Here is a 16,225-nt window from a genome sequence, read left to right as displayed (position 1 = left end):
TATTTACACACACAAAATATGTCTAATTTCCTTAATATTTAAAAAAATAAAACTGTAGTGTATGAACTAAGGGAGAACATTACATTGTGACTACACAAAATCTGCCCTCTTTGTTATTAGCTAATTGAAGGTAATTAACTTGTTTTATCCACATTCTGGGATCGAAATATGATAGAGAAGGTTTCATTGTATAAATTTTATAGTTGTGTCACAAAATCATAACAAACTGCCTTGCAATGGAGGAGTCCAAAAGACAGAGGTTGATTGATCTTGTTCAAGCCCAAGTGCCTAAGTCAAAGATTGACGACATTTTGGGAGTGTCCAAGATGGCCGTCTTTAACGAACCTCCAATCAACCAGGCAATGAATTCAGCAGGTTATGATGTTTTTGGGGTGATGCCAGAGGAAACTGACCACATACACTTTGAATAATTATAAAGCACAATATCCATATTAAAATAAGTATTTTAAAGGACTTAAGTTACAACCCTAGGGATAAAAAAATACGAATGCATTGCAAAAACCTTAATCATTACGTTACCTAACTAAAAATGGGTTATCACATCTATCATGGATCATGCGTTTACTGTGCACGTATTATGTCTATAAAAATGTATTTCAACCATTTTGAAACCGCAAAATAAATTATTTTCAAAGTAAGGAAGTGCTGTGATTGATAATATGTCGTGTTTTAGAAGTTAAAATACAATAATAAATTAAATTTAGGAAGGACAAAAAATACTAACGTGACATTATCTCTAACCCAAATAATGAACATTTTAAAACTCTTTATTATAAAAGGATGAATAGTTGAGGTTTGTAGATTATAATATGCAAAGTTCTTAGGGATAAATAATGTGTACCAAAGACTAGTTTTAATCTTAACACAAATATTTACAGGATATATGTTTATTAGCTGTCGATTTTCTGCTTCTTATGTTTTTTTTAATTATTATTATTTACATTAATGGATCAAATTGTTGTTGATCTCTTGTTAAACTCTGTCAATAATTCCCAACAATTATTGATTGATAATTACATAGTTTGAAAGAATTGTCTTCCTTCTACCAATTAACCTTTTTTTTCTTTAATGGGAAAAGTTGCAAGATACAATAAAGGTAACGACGTGTCATACATATGGAAGGATTACTGACTACATGTCAAATGCTAGAAAACGAATAATGGCGATAGATGTATATAAACAAATGCATTTAAAGTTATTTATTTTGTCATGTATAAATTATTTTATATGGTGCTGTCTGATTCCAGGAAAAAAAATGTTAGAGCGTTTTTCTAAAGAATACTGAATCAAAATAAATGGTGTCCATCAACATAAAAAAAATATCTTCAAGAAGAGGAGAAAATCTCATTTTATTTTTTACTTCAAATATCTGGAACCTAATATTTCATAGATATATGAATTTGAGTCAATTATAAGCTTATCCCGGAATTCACAATTGTAACCCAACTAATCCTGGAGAATCCTAGCCGTATGGGTGGAGCTCCATCTTGTTGAAAGGCACATCTATTTGGTTGCCTCTGAGCCATATTTGGCCGCAAAAGCTGTTTTTGAAGACATTCCAGCGGCAATCAAGAATGCAATCTTTTGCCTTTGTCGTTCTTATGATATGATGATACACTTATATGTTTGAATTTAACGTAAACAAAAAGACAAAAAAACTCTGGGCTCTCTGTAGAAGTGAAATAAAATCAAACTGTTGTAGTATACGCGGAGTTGTTAACTTTTAAAAATTGTCTCAAAACTATTGCAAGACCCGGAATACATACGAGGGTTGTTTGAAAAGTCTGAGAGATGTCCCTACAGGCACATATCGAGGTTATGTTTAGTTAGTAGCATCTCTTGGAAGAACAGCGACTAATTTTCAGCCAGATTGGTATATTTCTTACTGTTTGGCTTTCTTTTCCATCGAGGAAGTAGAATGATTTTCAAAAAATGGACGGGGAAAAAAATCGTGTGATGATTAAACATTACTTTATAAAAGATGAAACAAAAATTAAAAAACATTTTAAGGGTGGCAAATTGTTTAAAACTATGAGCTCAGTTTGCCTTTCATAATGTATTGTTTAATGTTCCATGAGAAGCTACTAACTAAACGTAACCTCGATACTCGCCAGTAGTACCATCTCTCGAACTTTGCTGGGACTTTTCAAACGACCCTCGTACAATTCAAATGTCAAAAAATTATTACAGCATAATAAAGTGGTATTTTCATTTCTTAAATTATAATACAATGGATCTCAAGGATTATTATTTTCTCCTAGACGATACAAACCATCAAGAAATTTCACCCAATAGTAAAAATTCGAAGAATTCTATAGAAATGGCTGGAGATCAAAATATGAGCGAATCCTCATCATCACTGAAAAAAAAGTTATCATATGGTGATGTTTTAAATATATTTAGCTCTTATGAGTATATATTGGATAAGCTATATAGTATAGATTAAGATATTTTGACCTAAAACTGACACCTCGTAGGCGGTGTTAGCCTGAAGCACGATATTTTATAGAATGATCCATCTTCAGTCTATAGATCACACATCAGGTAAACATATGAAGATACATGCAACATAATATTACAGGCCCTGAAATTACTCGGGAGTGGGCATGCGAAGCTACTTAATTTTTTCTCTTTCCAACTTATCCACTTGACACGGTTTAATTGTCACAATCAGAGCTGTTACGATGGGGGGGGGGATATTTTTAGACTTTTTATAAATAGTTAAAAATATCACAAAAAAAGTCATAGGAAAGGTATTTACCCTAAATATGACAAAGTCTAACAAAAGGTCATCTAAAAAAACCGTACTAAAAACGTCAAGAGCCAAATTATTTATCAAAAAGTATATTTCTTATTTTCGGTATAAATTGAAAAGGCCTTATCTTATTTTCAATTTTTTTAAGTTACCTCATATCAGAGTCGGAAAAAATAAAATGAAAGTAAAAAATGAGAAAATTTTTTTTCATACCCCTCTCCCCACCTAAAAAAAATAGAAAAAAATATTTCCACTAGCTCTGTAGCCACCACAAGGGCTTCTATAAATATATATATCGGTTTCGACCTTTTGGCGAGTTTTGTTTTTTTTGTTTGAGGGATTGTAATTTTGGTGACTGTTTCATAAATGAAGGATTGTAAAATGAGATCAATGACTTTATTATTAGATATAAACATAGACATAAGGATGTGCGTAGGATTATTCAGTAGACTGTTTATTCAATTTGTTTCTTCTCCGAAATCTTGGAGGATCATGGTCCAACAGTGTTCCATGGAGCCACGGATCTCAGTTGGCAATGCACTTGGGATAAATCATTTTTTTTACTCAATGTGCGTAAGTTCGATTCACAGTAGCCCCTATAAAAGGAAATACTGTAAATGTAAAGGATGATCCAATGAAATATCAACACCTTCTAATTCAATAATTAATAACGGTTGAATTATTAAAATTAATTGATATTTAAATGTATTAAATCATAAGCAATTAGTTCCAAAACAAAACAAAATTGATCTCTCTAGCTTACTACAAGTCGAGAAAATGAAACTTAAACGTAATCGACGAATTTCCATTCGCACACTCCAAGCAGTTTGGCGTCTTCAATACCACCGTCTACGCCGTAAGAAACTCCAAAACGTTAGAGAGGAAGAAGGCTATGTCAAAAAGGCCAAATTGGACCCGAAGGAGTTATAAAACAGCCAAGGACACTCCCCCAAGTCCATGAGCCCCATGCACGCGATCTCAGAGTTTCACATCAGATTTTCCAGAGCCTGGTGAGACAAAAAGATAACTTTTGACACCAGCAATACAAAAAAACCATCTCCTCTATTGCAAGACTCTATTGAATGAGTATTTTGAGTTCTTTTAAACTCTTTTTTGACCCCTTTTGCCACCCTACATAGGGCTGTAAGTCCCTCGACTTGCACCCAAAAGGTGCAGTGTCCACCATCTAAGTACTGAGACCCTCAAACCCATTGTCACTCAGCACTATAACACCATGACAGATGACTACATCTGCAAAGGTTGTCGCCTTAAGCCGTCACCTGGAAGCCATCATTGCCACTATGGACGTGTAGGATAATGATTAAGGGAGCTGAGACACACATATATTTATAGTATTAACTTTGTTTGAATTATATTGTTAATGAATATATTATATCTTGTAGAAGTATGAAATTCAAAGTGTTCAGATTTTAAAGGATCACTCAGTATATGTACTTCAAAGACCATTTATAGGTCAGATGGAGTAATTATAATCCTATATGTCTAGTTTTTGTGTAGAACCTTATTTATTCGGTCATTCCATTATTAAAACGAGTCATAACAGTCCTTGGAACTATTTATAAAAATGTCTATTATTTTATATATAAACAGAGCATTGTACATGTCTTGCAAAAATATTAATGTTTTCATTATAATGCAATATAATTAAAAATATATTGTATTTTTATTGAGTTATATAATATTATGCAACAAAATTTAATTCTTCGAATATATTTTGTTACTTGCTTTGTGTTATAGCCAAAACTAAAGAATAAACTTGTTATTATAGCTTGAAAAATTTGCTGTCCAAAAATGAAAGGCTGTGTGAAAAGGTTTGTAAATTAAATATAATTAAGTTTATTATTTCAGTAATTTTAAAAGTATTTAAAATTTTAGAGACATGGAGATTCACCCCAATATGTATGTACTTCATATACAATAAATATTGGATCATTATTTGTTACAAATTAAGTTTTTTATCGACTTGTTTATACATAATTTCCGAACTTATTCACGCAACCTTTTTATTGCTTATTTAGTAAATATTTTATAAGAAAATTAATAGTTAAAATATAAAAAATTAATCAAAATGGCCTTTTTTATAATAAATATATTGAAATTGTAATACAAGTAGATTATTAGTCATGAAATAATTCACCCCATTAAAACGTCTTATCGATACTATATTTCACAGGCTACTCATAGACGGAAAAAGAAAAGAATAGTCTAAAATAATATAAATAAATAAGAACAATAATTAACAGATGCACCGGTGTGATTTGTATTCGCTACATACATATAAGGTTTATTCTTCAATTTTACCTATAATATAAAGCAATTGGAGAAAAAAATAGTTAAGTATATTAATTTTTTTAAATATGACCCTTCATTAAATGTCAAAAAATAATGCTTTATGTGCGCACAAAATTCAATTTCTTCCATTTTCACCACAACTCACGTGGTGGTCTGCAATCAATGGCTGACAAGCACAAAATAAATGACGCAGCTGACTGAAAATTTGAAAAAAGTTAAATGACAGATGCTTGTTGACAGACGCAGTGTTCCCATTCCAATTAAGAGGCGAAAATTCAAAAAGTCACAGACTTATTCACCCGTCCACGTATACTGACCATCTATAAAAATATGTCGATCAAAAATGTATCTCTTCAGTTCTAGGAAGATTGCCCTAAGAGAATATGGTCATGGGAAAATGCTTGCAGGGAAATTGCCGTCTGCATAAATTACCAACAATTATACTGTATATGTAGTGATTCATCTACAGATGTGACTGACTCATTTAAGGATCCATAGATATTTTTTCCCCTCATACAAATATATCTATCACATCTTCAGGTATCACAAAGAAAGGAGCAGAAAAATTTCACTTGTATAATTACTTCATCTTAAAAATACTTATTTATCTATGCTCAACGTTTTTGAAAATCAGAAAGAGATTGCCGCCATAAAAACTTTCACTGTAAAAATTGTGCATCAACATGTCCTTAGATGTGTGAATCCCATCTGTAGATAGAACAGATCGTTGTGACTATGAATCATTGTAAATGTAGTATATTTGCAGGCAATATTCCGTAGAGCAATTTTCCTGTGGGCAAGTATGTTTCTTTTTATCATAGATCCCTTCGATAAAAGGCTCCAAATTTTTGATCTAAAAAAAAAATAAGATAAGAAAAGAAAAAGACTCGAATGGAAGTTTCAAAAAATTAATCAATTCTAGGGAGTGCAAAATCGAATGACGATCTTAAATGTATTTTGAAAAAGAATTTGCTTGTTACACGAGCAAGAAGTAAAGGGGTTTTCATTAACAGCGCTCACATTTTTTTTTTTTAAATAAAACGAAAACGGTTTGAGATATCGACAATTTCTTTATTTGCCGTTAAAATAAATTCAAGTTAATTTATGAATGAAATTCGATGTCGTTTGAATGACCACCACGTGCACGTTTTACGAAGTCCAATCGTTGAACCCAATTTTCGACTACTTTTCCGCATAAATTGGCTGAAACTGCAGCAATTTCGCGTTGAATATTTGTTCTGAGCTCTTCTAACGTCGACGGATTATTGATGTAGACCAGGGCTTTCACGTGACCCCAAAGAAAATAGTCTCGAGGCGTTAAATCGCACGAGTGAGGCGGCCAATTGACTGGTCCATTTGAGGAGATACGACGCTCACCAAACTTACTCTTCAATAAATCGATTGTAACATTTACTGTGTGTGAAGTGGCAACGTCTTGTTCAAACCACATATCGTCCAAGTCCATATCTTCCAACTCAGGCCAAAAAAAAATTGGGTATCATGGCGCAGTAACGATTTCCATTCACAGTAACGTGGCGATTGTCATCGTCGACGAAAAAGTACGCCCCAATGACACCGCCAGCATGCAATCCACACCATACAGTAATTTTTTGGGGATGTAATGGCGCCTCATGAATCACGTGTGGGTTTTTTTCGGCTCAATAGCGCATATTTTGCTTGTTAACAAAGCCATTGAGCCAAAAATGTGCCTCATCGCTGAAGATGATTTTACATTGAAAATCAGGATTATTTTCGAATTTTCCTTCAGCCCATTTTACGAATTCCCGACGTTTGAAGTAGTCAAGCAGCTTCAGTTCTTGTGTCAACTTGATCTTATACGGGTGTAGGCCAAGATCTTTTTGCAAAATTCGCCACAACGGTGTCACAGAGATGCCCAACGATTGAGAACAAATTTGGGTCTTCTTGAATTGATGCACTTGCGGCAGCAATATTTTTTACACTTCGTGCATTTCTTTGTCTCACTGGCACAAGAACATTATGTAGCGTGTATGTGGACTCAATTTTTTTCACCAAACGTTGAATTGTTGATTTTGCAGGTCGATTACGTTGACCATAAATTGGCTTTAATGCTCTTAAAGTTTGGATCAAAGACTCACCACTTTTGTAATACATTTTAGTAACTTGCAAGCGTTGCTTGAGTGTGTACTGCTCCATGATGAAACTACAATTATTTCTGAGCACAAATGTCAAAGAAACAATAACAAATATGACGTCGTTTTCGAAACCTATCAACGTAAAATGTGAACGTCCCTATTGAAAAACCCTGTATGAAAAATGAAGTTTTGTAAATTTGTTACGTAGAGGCACTAAAACTTACAGATGGTTTCTCCTCTGAAAATCGTACCACTCCGTCATTGGCCCTGGGATTACTTTTTTGAGAAATATTCGAATACAAGTTTTAGAGTGATTAATTTCTTAATAATATTAACTCCCATAGTATCAAAACTGAAATATTGATTAATGCCATAGAATGATTTTATTTATTTTTTAAAAATGATCATGCTTAATACAATTTATCCCCCCCCCCTCATCCCCTACCTCCTGCATTGATTATTAGTCTAAAAAAGGGGGCATCAGTCGGAACAATCGGAATATTTATTTAATAACTGATAATTTTTGGAATGTATTACTTAAAAAATATATGTAGACACGTTGTTACCTTTATTTTATCACATAACCTATCATACGAAAATAAACATTAAAAAAACCAAAAATCAGATGGTAGTTGGCCCATTCTAGGCCAACTTTTCCCAAATATTAAATTATTATTAAATAATTGTTGAGAGGTGTTCACAGCTTAAAAGAATTAATTCAAATTAAACCAATCAACGTTTAGAACACCTATTAAGGAAATAAAAACATAATCATCGATAGCTGCAATGCAAATTTTTACGTTAATGAAGTAACGCCGTGACATACATTAAGTAGTATATCTTCTTAACATGCACTCTGATAATCCAATTTTTGGTTTAAATAATAGTATAAGAATGTTTAGCAGAGCACTATTTATAGTTTATTCCTAATACAGCATGGTTTCAATCTATGACAAATCTGTATAATAATTTTATGCAATTATAATCATACCTCAACGATTCAATTATAATTACATCCGCTTCAACACTTATTTATTACTATTGCAAAAAACCAACAATCCCAAAAGTCCCTTAATCAATACGTTATTTTAGGGGAATCATATTTTGATTTCCAAAAAAAGACTCTATTTATCTCAGAGTAGGTGTAAATATTTAGGAATTAATAAATTTAAATTGATTCTTGTTTGCTCTTTAGAAAAGATTTTTTTAGCTTCTTGATATTTTAAGTTATTATAATACATTTTTTTTTTTTTTCAAATAATATTTTGATTTTTATTTATTTATTAATTATGGTTGTATTTTCTATTTAAACCGGCGGGACCTCGCTAACACAAAAATATATGTACAGTATATTTTTTTCTCAGTTGTCTATGTTTCTGCTTCTTCTCTCATAATTAGAGATGGGATGTTTGTAAGAGCACAAGGAGAAGGTTTGAGCAAGACATATGGTATTACTGAATTAAGACACTTGTTAATATCAGCTGCTTGTTATATGATTTTGGTGGGAGAAAATGAATTACTACTATAAATAGGAGAACCATCTACATTTAAAATAGTATTAGTGCTGGAAAAATATTATAAATTCATTGAAATTCATATATATTTATTTTATTAGGGATTTTTAAAATTATTTACCAAAAAGATGGGCAAAAATGCTTACAACAGAGGGAGAAGTTAACAGCAGGACCACCTATTAAATAATGCTTATAAAAGAAGGAAGATAACTTGCAACAACCGTTTTTCCTTTTCTAATCTCTAAACCATTTTTTTCTTTAGACAGTTCCCTTATTTACTCATATTAAGTGTTTAGATCTTTGATTAGTTGAATTCGAATCACTTTTGTTAGGCTGTGAATATTCTCCGCAAAGATTGAATAATAACTCCATAGTTGGGAAGAATGGCCAACTACTAACTGATTCTGGGCCTTTTTTCTATTTCTCTTCGAAGGAAAGGTTTCTTGATACAATAAAGATAACGACATGTTAAGTCAATTTTTAAAATGTGCCCTTTGTCTTTAATAAAGCCGTATAAAGCCCGGTATTTTCGCCTTAAACTATTTGGCCTTGTGACATTTTGCCTTAAACCAATTCGCTTTGAATCTATCTTGTCTAAAGGATATTTCCCCTTAAAATAGAAATAAATGAGGTTTATACGTCGTTATTGTTTAGTTTTGTTTGAAATTGATGTTCCCTTTGAATTTTTTTTTTTTTTTAGAAAAAACGGAAATGTGAATTTGAATAAAACGCGCTAAATGGTTGTATTCCGTTAGAATAATTATAGATTTCCTCATATTATACTTTTTCGTCAATCCATGAGTCTTGTCCAACATGAATAATCCATCATTTCTAATGATAATTAATAACGGAATAGTGATCAGCACTTCCTCCGTTCGAATCGTTGTCCTGTTTTTATTTCCTTTTTTCTCATTATATTTATTTTATTAACTCTTAACATAATGAGACTTTAATAATATTTATGTATTGAAATTTTGGGGAGTAATTATATTATTATTTATTTTTATTTCAGGCGAAATATCCTTACAGAAAAATGATTTTAAGGCGAAATGGTTTAAGACAAGATAACTTAAGGCAAAATAGATTAGGACGAAAGTATACCTAGTGCCAAAGAGTACGTTTCTTGAATTTATTAAACTGTCCCTGGGAAGGATGTAAAAAGATGCAAAAGAGGTCGATTTGTCACACAACTTTATCACAACGATACCAAATTACGTGATTTTTTCTAGATCAATTTTTTAGTCCAGACTCCGGTCAGAGACCGTGGACTAATTTTTTTTTTCGGTCTCACTTTATGGAATCATTTCTTAGGTCTTACGCTATGGACCGATTTTTTTCGGTCTTACATATTAATTTCTTTTTTTTTTCTAGATCAACCATTATTAATTTCAACAAAATCTCAAAAGTATACAATATATACAATTGCTAAGGCATTAGATCATTCTTAATTCATCAAGACCGGAAGAAGTGGACTTCTATGTTCTCCGAGAGTTAGGACCAAATGTTGGAAGATACTTCTAACTTGAGCATCCATCTCAAGAGATGTTCGAATTCAGAATTCCGTATTCCAGGACAAACGACAGGCTTAAAAATCATCCCATCTATCTCTGTTCAAACATCGTATGACATCATTGTACATCAAAATACATATGATGTCATGTTATAAACAATTTATTAGTAAAATCTGTCTAGGCCGATTTTTTTGGGACAGAACTAGATAGATTTTTTCCTCTGGACCAATCTAAACCTAATTTTTCTATGTGACCGGTCCTTCCCGAGCCTTTTTTTGGACCGAAATATTTTGATCCAGGAGAAAATATAACAGTTTAGGATTCCCACACTGAACCCTAACATTAGAAACAATATAACATGTTCGTATCAAGATTAATAGAACTACAAGGTTATACCATGACGCTTTTACGAGTGATGTTTGACTTCCCCCACGCTTTTTAATAGTGACGTCATATTGTATAACTATTACCAATAGTAGCTATATATCGCCCTCCTAGGTTGTTACTGTTAGATAACCGCTGTTATCCTCTATGACATCAAAATCGGTCTGTTTTGCCTGGCAGTCGGAACGGTACATAAATCGAGTATTCTAGTAAGTCCGACTACATGAAGGTCTAACCTTATAGTTCTATTAAGCTTGGCTCTTATGATATTGTACTATAATGAAAAAAAGAATATTTTTTGCAAAGCATTTGAAATTCTCTTAACACATATCTCATATATCTTATTTGGCTTAATAGACAATCGATATTTCAATGAAAAATTCTAAAGGCCAACAGTACCACGGACTGGACTGAATAAATAAGGACCAAAACAACACTATTTGCCTGCATGTAAAAATAAAGAACTCAAAAATTAACTTGGTATTCCTGACAATTTGAAGACTTTTTAGGAACAGGGCAACTTAGCTGTCATGACGTTTTATAAGATCATCTGCAAGCCGCCGTGAGAGGAAGAAAATAAACACAAATCCCACTATGTATATAACGAGGATATATAGACTGTAATTACTCAAATGTCGATCCTCAATTATAGTCCTATTCTTACGAGGACTTAAACTTAAATTCCCAAGTAACCCTTCATTGTTACTCCCAGTCTTTTATAACACCAGTTCAAGAGTTATATAATCATGATGAACAGCTTTGAAAAATAAAAACCTCCCCTGCATTCTAGGACATATTTTATACATTTCTGCACACATATTCGTGTTTACACTTTATACTTAGGGTGTGTTTTCCCTTCAAGAATGAAAGACTACTAGTTGAAGAAAATAAAGGACACTGTTGAGTTCGCCAACAACAACTACAAAAACTTGCAACCTGAAAAATTGCTTATGACTTACATCCCTACTCATAATAATGAAATTACAACTTTAGTGACAAAATTAAACGTAATTTGACATGATTCATATTTCTTGAATATAAGTACAACATTGATTAAAAAAAGGAAACGAAGTGGAAGATAGTCTACATACTACATAAGTAGTAGTTTATACCCTTGTTTCAGTAACTAGTAATAATAATAATAAATATATATTTATAAAATACAACATTTTTCCAAATGGCCAATAAAATTCATTTGAGGGACATACAAAAAGCAAGTAGACAACGTAAGACTCCGATTAATTAAGAGCCTCTGGTTTGTGTATTACGATTTAAAAACATATTAATATGTAAATGAATACTGTAATAAATAATAATTATAAATAAATATAATGCTTGAAGAGATGAGTGCGAGAAGGGCCTTTTAAGTAATTTTACATATTCTTAAAATAATGATAAAATAATAATTGCATATAAAGATGACTGATGATGATCTATTAATAATAATAATAATAATTATTGAAGCATAAGGGCATCCAAATTCTTACGAAGTATGGTTTCCTTCACAGACGTAAAAACAAACTGTATGTTTCTTGTATCAACAGCAGTGGTAAAATGATGATATAAGGCTTTGGAATGAAGTGTCTGAGTGGATAAGAAGAAATAAAGAATGAAAGCTTTTACATCATCGATGTTATTTGGATCCCCACCAAAAGAATCCACGTATTTACGTATTCGACCACCATCTTCCATAAATTCTGGAAAATTTATAGAGATATCCAGGCCTTTTGTAACAACTTTCTCTATTAACAAGTCCATTTTATTCAAGAACAGAATGAAAGAAATGTGATTGAATATTCGGTTATTGATGATAGTGTCAAAGATATTGCGGGATTCTACAAGACGATTGACTCGTTTATCCTCGGAGAGAACTTGATCAAACTCTGAGGAGGCAGCGATAAAGAGTATTGCAGTCACTGAGTCGAAGCATTGGAACCATTTCTGCCTTTGAGTTCTCTGTCCACCCACATCCACAAAAAGAAAAGGCACATTGGAAATGGTGAGCGGGAATTCAATGATGCCCTTAGTGGTTTTTCTACAGTAAAGAATATCTTGGTGAGTTGGAACGTAGTCAATGTCCGCAATACGGTCCAAATTTTCATAAAAATACCGCAACGAATCTGTAAGCTGATATTCTGAACGACGTTCAAAGGCTGTACGTATCCCGGGATCTTTCCATAGGGACTCTATCATGGTTTTAAAGTCTCTAAATGACTCATTTGTAGAAATAAGATTCACTGAGTCAAAGAGAAGAAGTTGTTGTCCATAGAGAACATTCTCTGGAAACATGAGGGGAATTTGTAGCTTACGATTCGCATCAACCAACACGCGCATTCCTTTAATTATATTTTGGAAAATGATTTTTCGAAAATCATTGAGCTGATCAGGACGGAAGGTCACACCGTGAATAATCTTCATTTGCTTAAGGAATGTGGATTTTCCAGACTCTCCCGCTCCTAGAAGCAAGAGCTTCACTTGACGCCGCATTCTCCTTTTATCTGACTCTAATTCACGATCAATTTGCCGACTTCGTCTCTTGAGTCTCCTCTCCTCTGGATCCTTTTGCATACAAGGAAAGAGCCAAGAAGAGAGGAAACCGGGATGGGAGTCTCTGTTATTCTCGTGTAACTTGACCGGCATTCTAATATCTTATTCGTCTCTTCGGTACCCAAGGAGATGATTCCCTTTGGATCCTCTTGGAGATGATGGACAAAACTCAACACACAACTTTTCCACACGTAGTGGAAGTAGAAAGGATAGAACTAACAAGGAACTTGACCGGTATTTTATCCACAAATAAATAAAAACTTTGTATACACTATTCAGGATATGTCGATATCCTTTTTGACTTTTGTCCTTCCCTGGATTTGTATTATTGTAATGAATTTCCTCACTGACCCAAGAGTGAGATGCGCTCCAGTAGAATGACCACACTACACATCTCAAAATTCCTGTTCTTCATTAAGGATATGCAGAATGAAAGAAGACATATTCACACTTGGTTGAAGAGAAGCACATACAAGAGTCAAGGCACAGACGTACACTCATAGAGAATCAAATCAAATTAAATACTGCTACATAGAACAACTACTAATAAGCTAGAAGCAAGCAAGCAAGCAGCAGCTAGCAGCCAGGATCGACTTTATCTTCAAAAAGTTATTTTTATTATTCTTATGTATGATGATGATGAAGAAATAGAAGAAGAAGGAGTACTCCTTTATTCACACACTTACTCACTCCTTCAAAATCAACGTCCACTTTTCTTGAATGTAATGTAATGTTATGTACGTGCTAAGTGTATACAGTATACAGACTACATATAGTTAGTAGTTACAATACAATATCATAATAGCTAGAGGAACAAACAGCGTTCTTACCTGTCTCAGCTAGCAGCTCCTCACTCCCAACTACAGTACTACTATATTGGCATTGCACCTCCTCTTCCTACTAGGATTACAACCTACTTTGCATATTATTACATATTGTTGGCATGGTTACACACACATGTAAGTTGTAACCATGTAGTATCTAGTAAGTTCCTACACCCAAGCAGGTCATTCCTTGACCATTCATTAATCACATGTTATATAATTTGGCGACTCCCCTATACCTATACGCCATTATATTGGCATCAAAAGAGTACTACATATTTTTATTCAGAAGTCTTAATTCCATTTTAAACGATTCATGGCTACAGACTGTCATTGACAGCAATCCATCGCTTAATTAAGGACAATGAGAGCTAAAAGAAGGTGGAGTCCTGGCTCAAGATAGATCCTGGGATTTTTAATTAACATTCTTGAAATTATTTTTAATAATTTTTTAGTAAGGAAGAAAAGTTATGATTTTAGTATCCCAATCTTAGTCATCATATACAAAGTAACCTTCACGTCCACATAATGAGAATGAATTTGTTTGAGAGAAGGATCCTACCTCTTCTTCTTTTTTTCATTACCCGGATACTCTTCATTATAGTGTTGTGCCAGTCCTTATTTATTCGGTCCAGTCGAGTTTTAGGAACGGTCATATCAATCCTTGGGACCGGTCCTTCAGCAGGGACGTCCACAGGATTATATATTTATATATATTTTTTTGTGTGTGGGGGTTTTTTTTTTGAATATTTTTTTTAAAATAATTAAAAAATTCATGACTATTCACAATAAAATAATTTTTTTGGAAATAAAATTCAAAAATTAAATTTCGAACATTAAATTTTTTGAAAAAGATTTGAAGTATTAATTTTTTCGTAAAAAAATTTCAAAAATTCATAGGTATTCACAAAAAATTTCAATTTTTTTTGCTCTGCTCCATAATTTGCCTGAATGACTTTTTCTTAAGGAAATAAATCTTTCAAAAATAAATTTAATAATATAGAGGGGGCCCCTTTTTAGACCACCTTCTGCCGATTTCCTGTTCAGATTGTCAAAAAAAGAAAATAAATAATGTTGCGTAACGTCATCTATGGCCCAAATTTATAATTTTTTCTAATGAAATGGACGGGACTGCACTCTGGAGTCTTTAGTCATAACTCATAAATAAGGCCTGACACAACACTACTCTTCATGATCATTTCGCCCTTGTAATGACTCATTACTTGCGTAATTAAGAATTGGTTTGTTTTTTAGTAATGGCCAATATAAATCCAAAGTATCCTTGATTAAATAATTTGCTATTGAAAGACAATCTTAGAAGAAGCATTGACTGTCTTCAATAGGTAGTGATGTGTGATGAACTACCAATGAAAGCATGTCTGCATGTTCATTCATCCAAGTATGTGTGAAAAACACATAACTTATTCGCAAACTAGACTTGATATCATGAGGTTTAAAGTGATGAACTTGCAAAAAATAATAATAATTGTTTCTCTCATTAATTATATTATAGATGTGTAGAGTGAAAAAGTCATTAATCAAGTGTAATACAAAGCCCAGCTCTTTTGGTGCGTATGTACATAAAGGTTTTTTGACACATTAAAATGTCTTAACCAAGTATAACTACATAATATAAACAATAAAAGGCTGAGTATACTTGCATAGAGACGTGTCATTAAGTTGCTTGAGTCAACAAATTAGTTGTTTTGTTTTTTAAATATTTATTTATACCTAAGAATGTGATCATTAGGGCGGTTCATGTGTCAACTTTTTTCCAAATTTCAATTACAGCTAGTGTGAAAAAGTTGCGCATTTCTTTTATACATTTTCCGAAAGGAAATATCAAAATATTTAGTCAAAATGAATCAATTATTTTGAATGGAATATTTTTTCCCCATATGTTTATATCCTTGCCAATAAAAACAGTGCTTACATGTAATGTTATGTTGGTCCTTATTTAGGACGGAAGACTGCAGTCCCGTATAGTTGATCCCTCCATATCCGTTCTAAAACTTTTAAAGTTCGGTCCTTGACAACGTCACTCAACTTTTTTTCATATCAGTTCTAGTACTGACGGTCCAAAGGACTGATAAGACCCAATAAATAAGGACTGATACAACATTACTTAAATGACGGTCAAATTCAAGGATCTCTATTATTTTATCCACATTTTCGACAAAGCGTGATTAATCTTTAACATCAAAATTACAGAAAGGGTTAAACAAAAATAGCGCTTGATTAA

At 32.7% G+C, this 16,225-nt stretch overlaps 1 protein-coding gene across 1 annotated transcript; it reads right to left on the bottom strand.

Moving 5' to 3' along the window:
- Positions 1–11,745: 11,745 nt before the first annotated feature.
- On the bottom strand, positions 11,746–14,015 carry cta (Guanine nucleotide-binding protein subunit alpha cta). Its single transcript, XM_040712320.2, has one exon. It carries the CDS (start codon positions 13,250–13,252, stop codon positions 12,068–12,070), a length of 1,185 nt encoding a protein of 394 aa, XP_040568254.1. The 5' UTR covers positions 13,253–14,015; the 3' UTR covers positions 11,746–12,067.
- Positions 14,016–16,225: the final 2,210 nt, after the last annotated feature.

Source organism: Lepeophtheirus salmonis, chromosome 5 (assembly GCF_016086655.4).
Source record: "Lepeophtheirus salmonis chromosome 5, UVic_Lsal_1.4, whole genome shotgun sequence".
NCBI classification, from domain to species: domain Eukaryota; kingdom Metazoa; phylum Arthropoda; class Copepoda; order Siphonostomatoida; family Caligidae; genus Lepeophtheirus; species Lepeophtheirus salmonis.
The sequence above is the reverse complement of the archived record's forward strand: the minus strand, read 5'-3'. Positions and strand labels throughout refer to the sequence as shown.

Coding starts and splice junctions, on each gene's coding strand:
- cta (XM_040712320.2), bottom strand. CDS start 13,252: ATGCCGGTCAAGTTACACGAGAATAACAGAGACTCCCATCCCGGTTTC.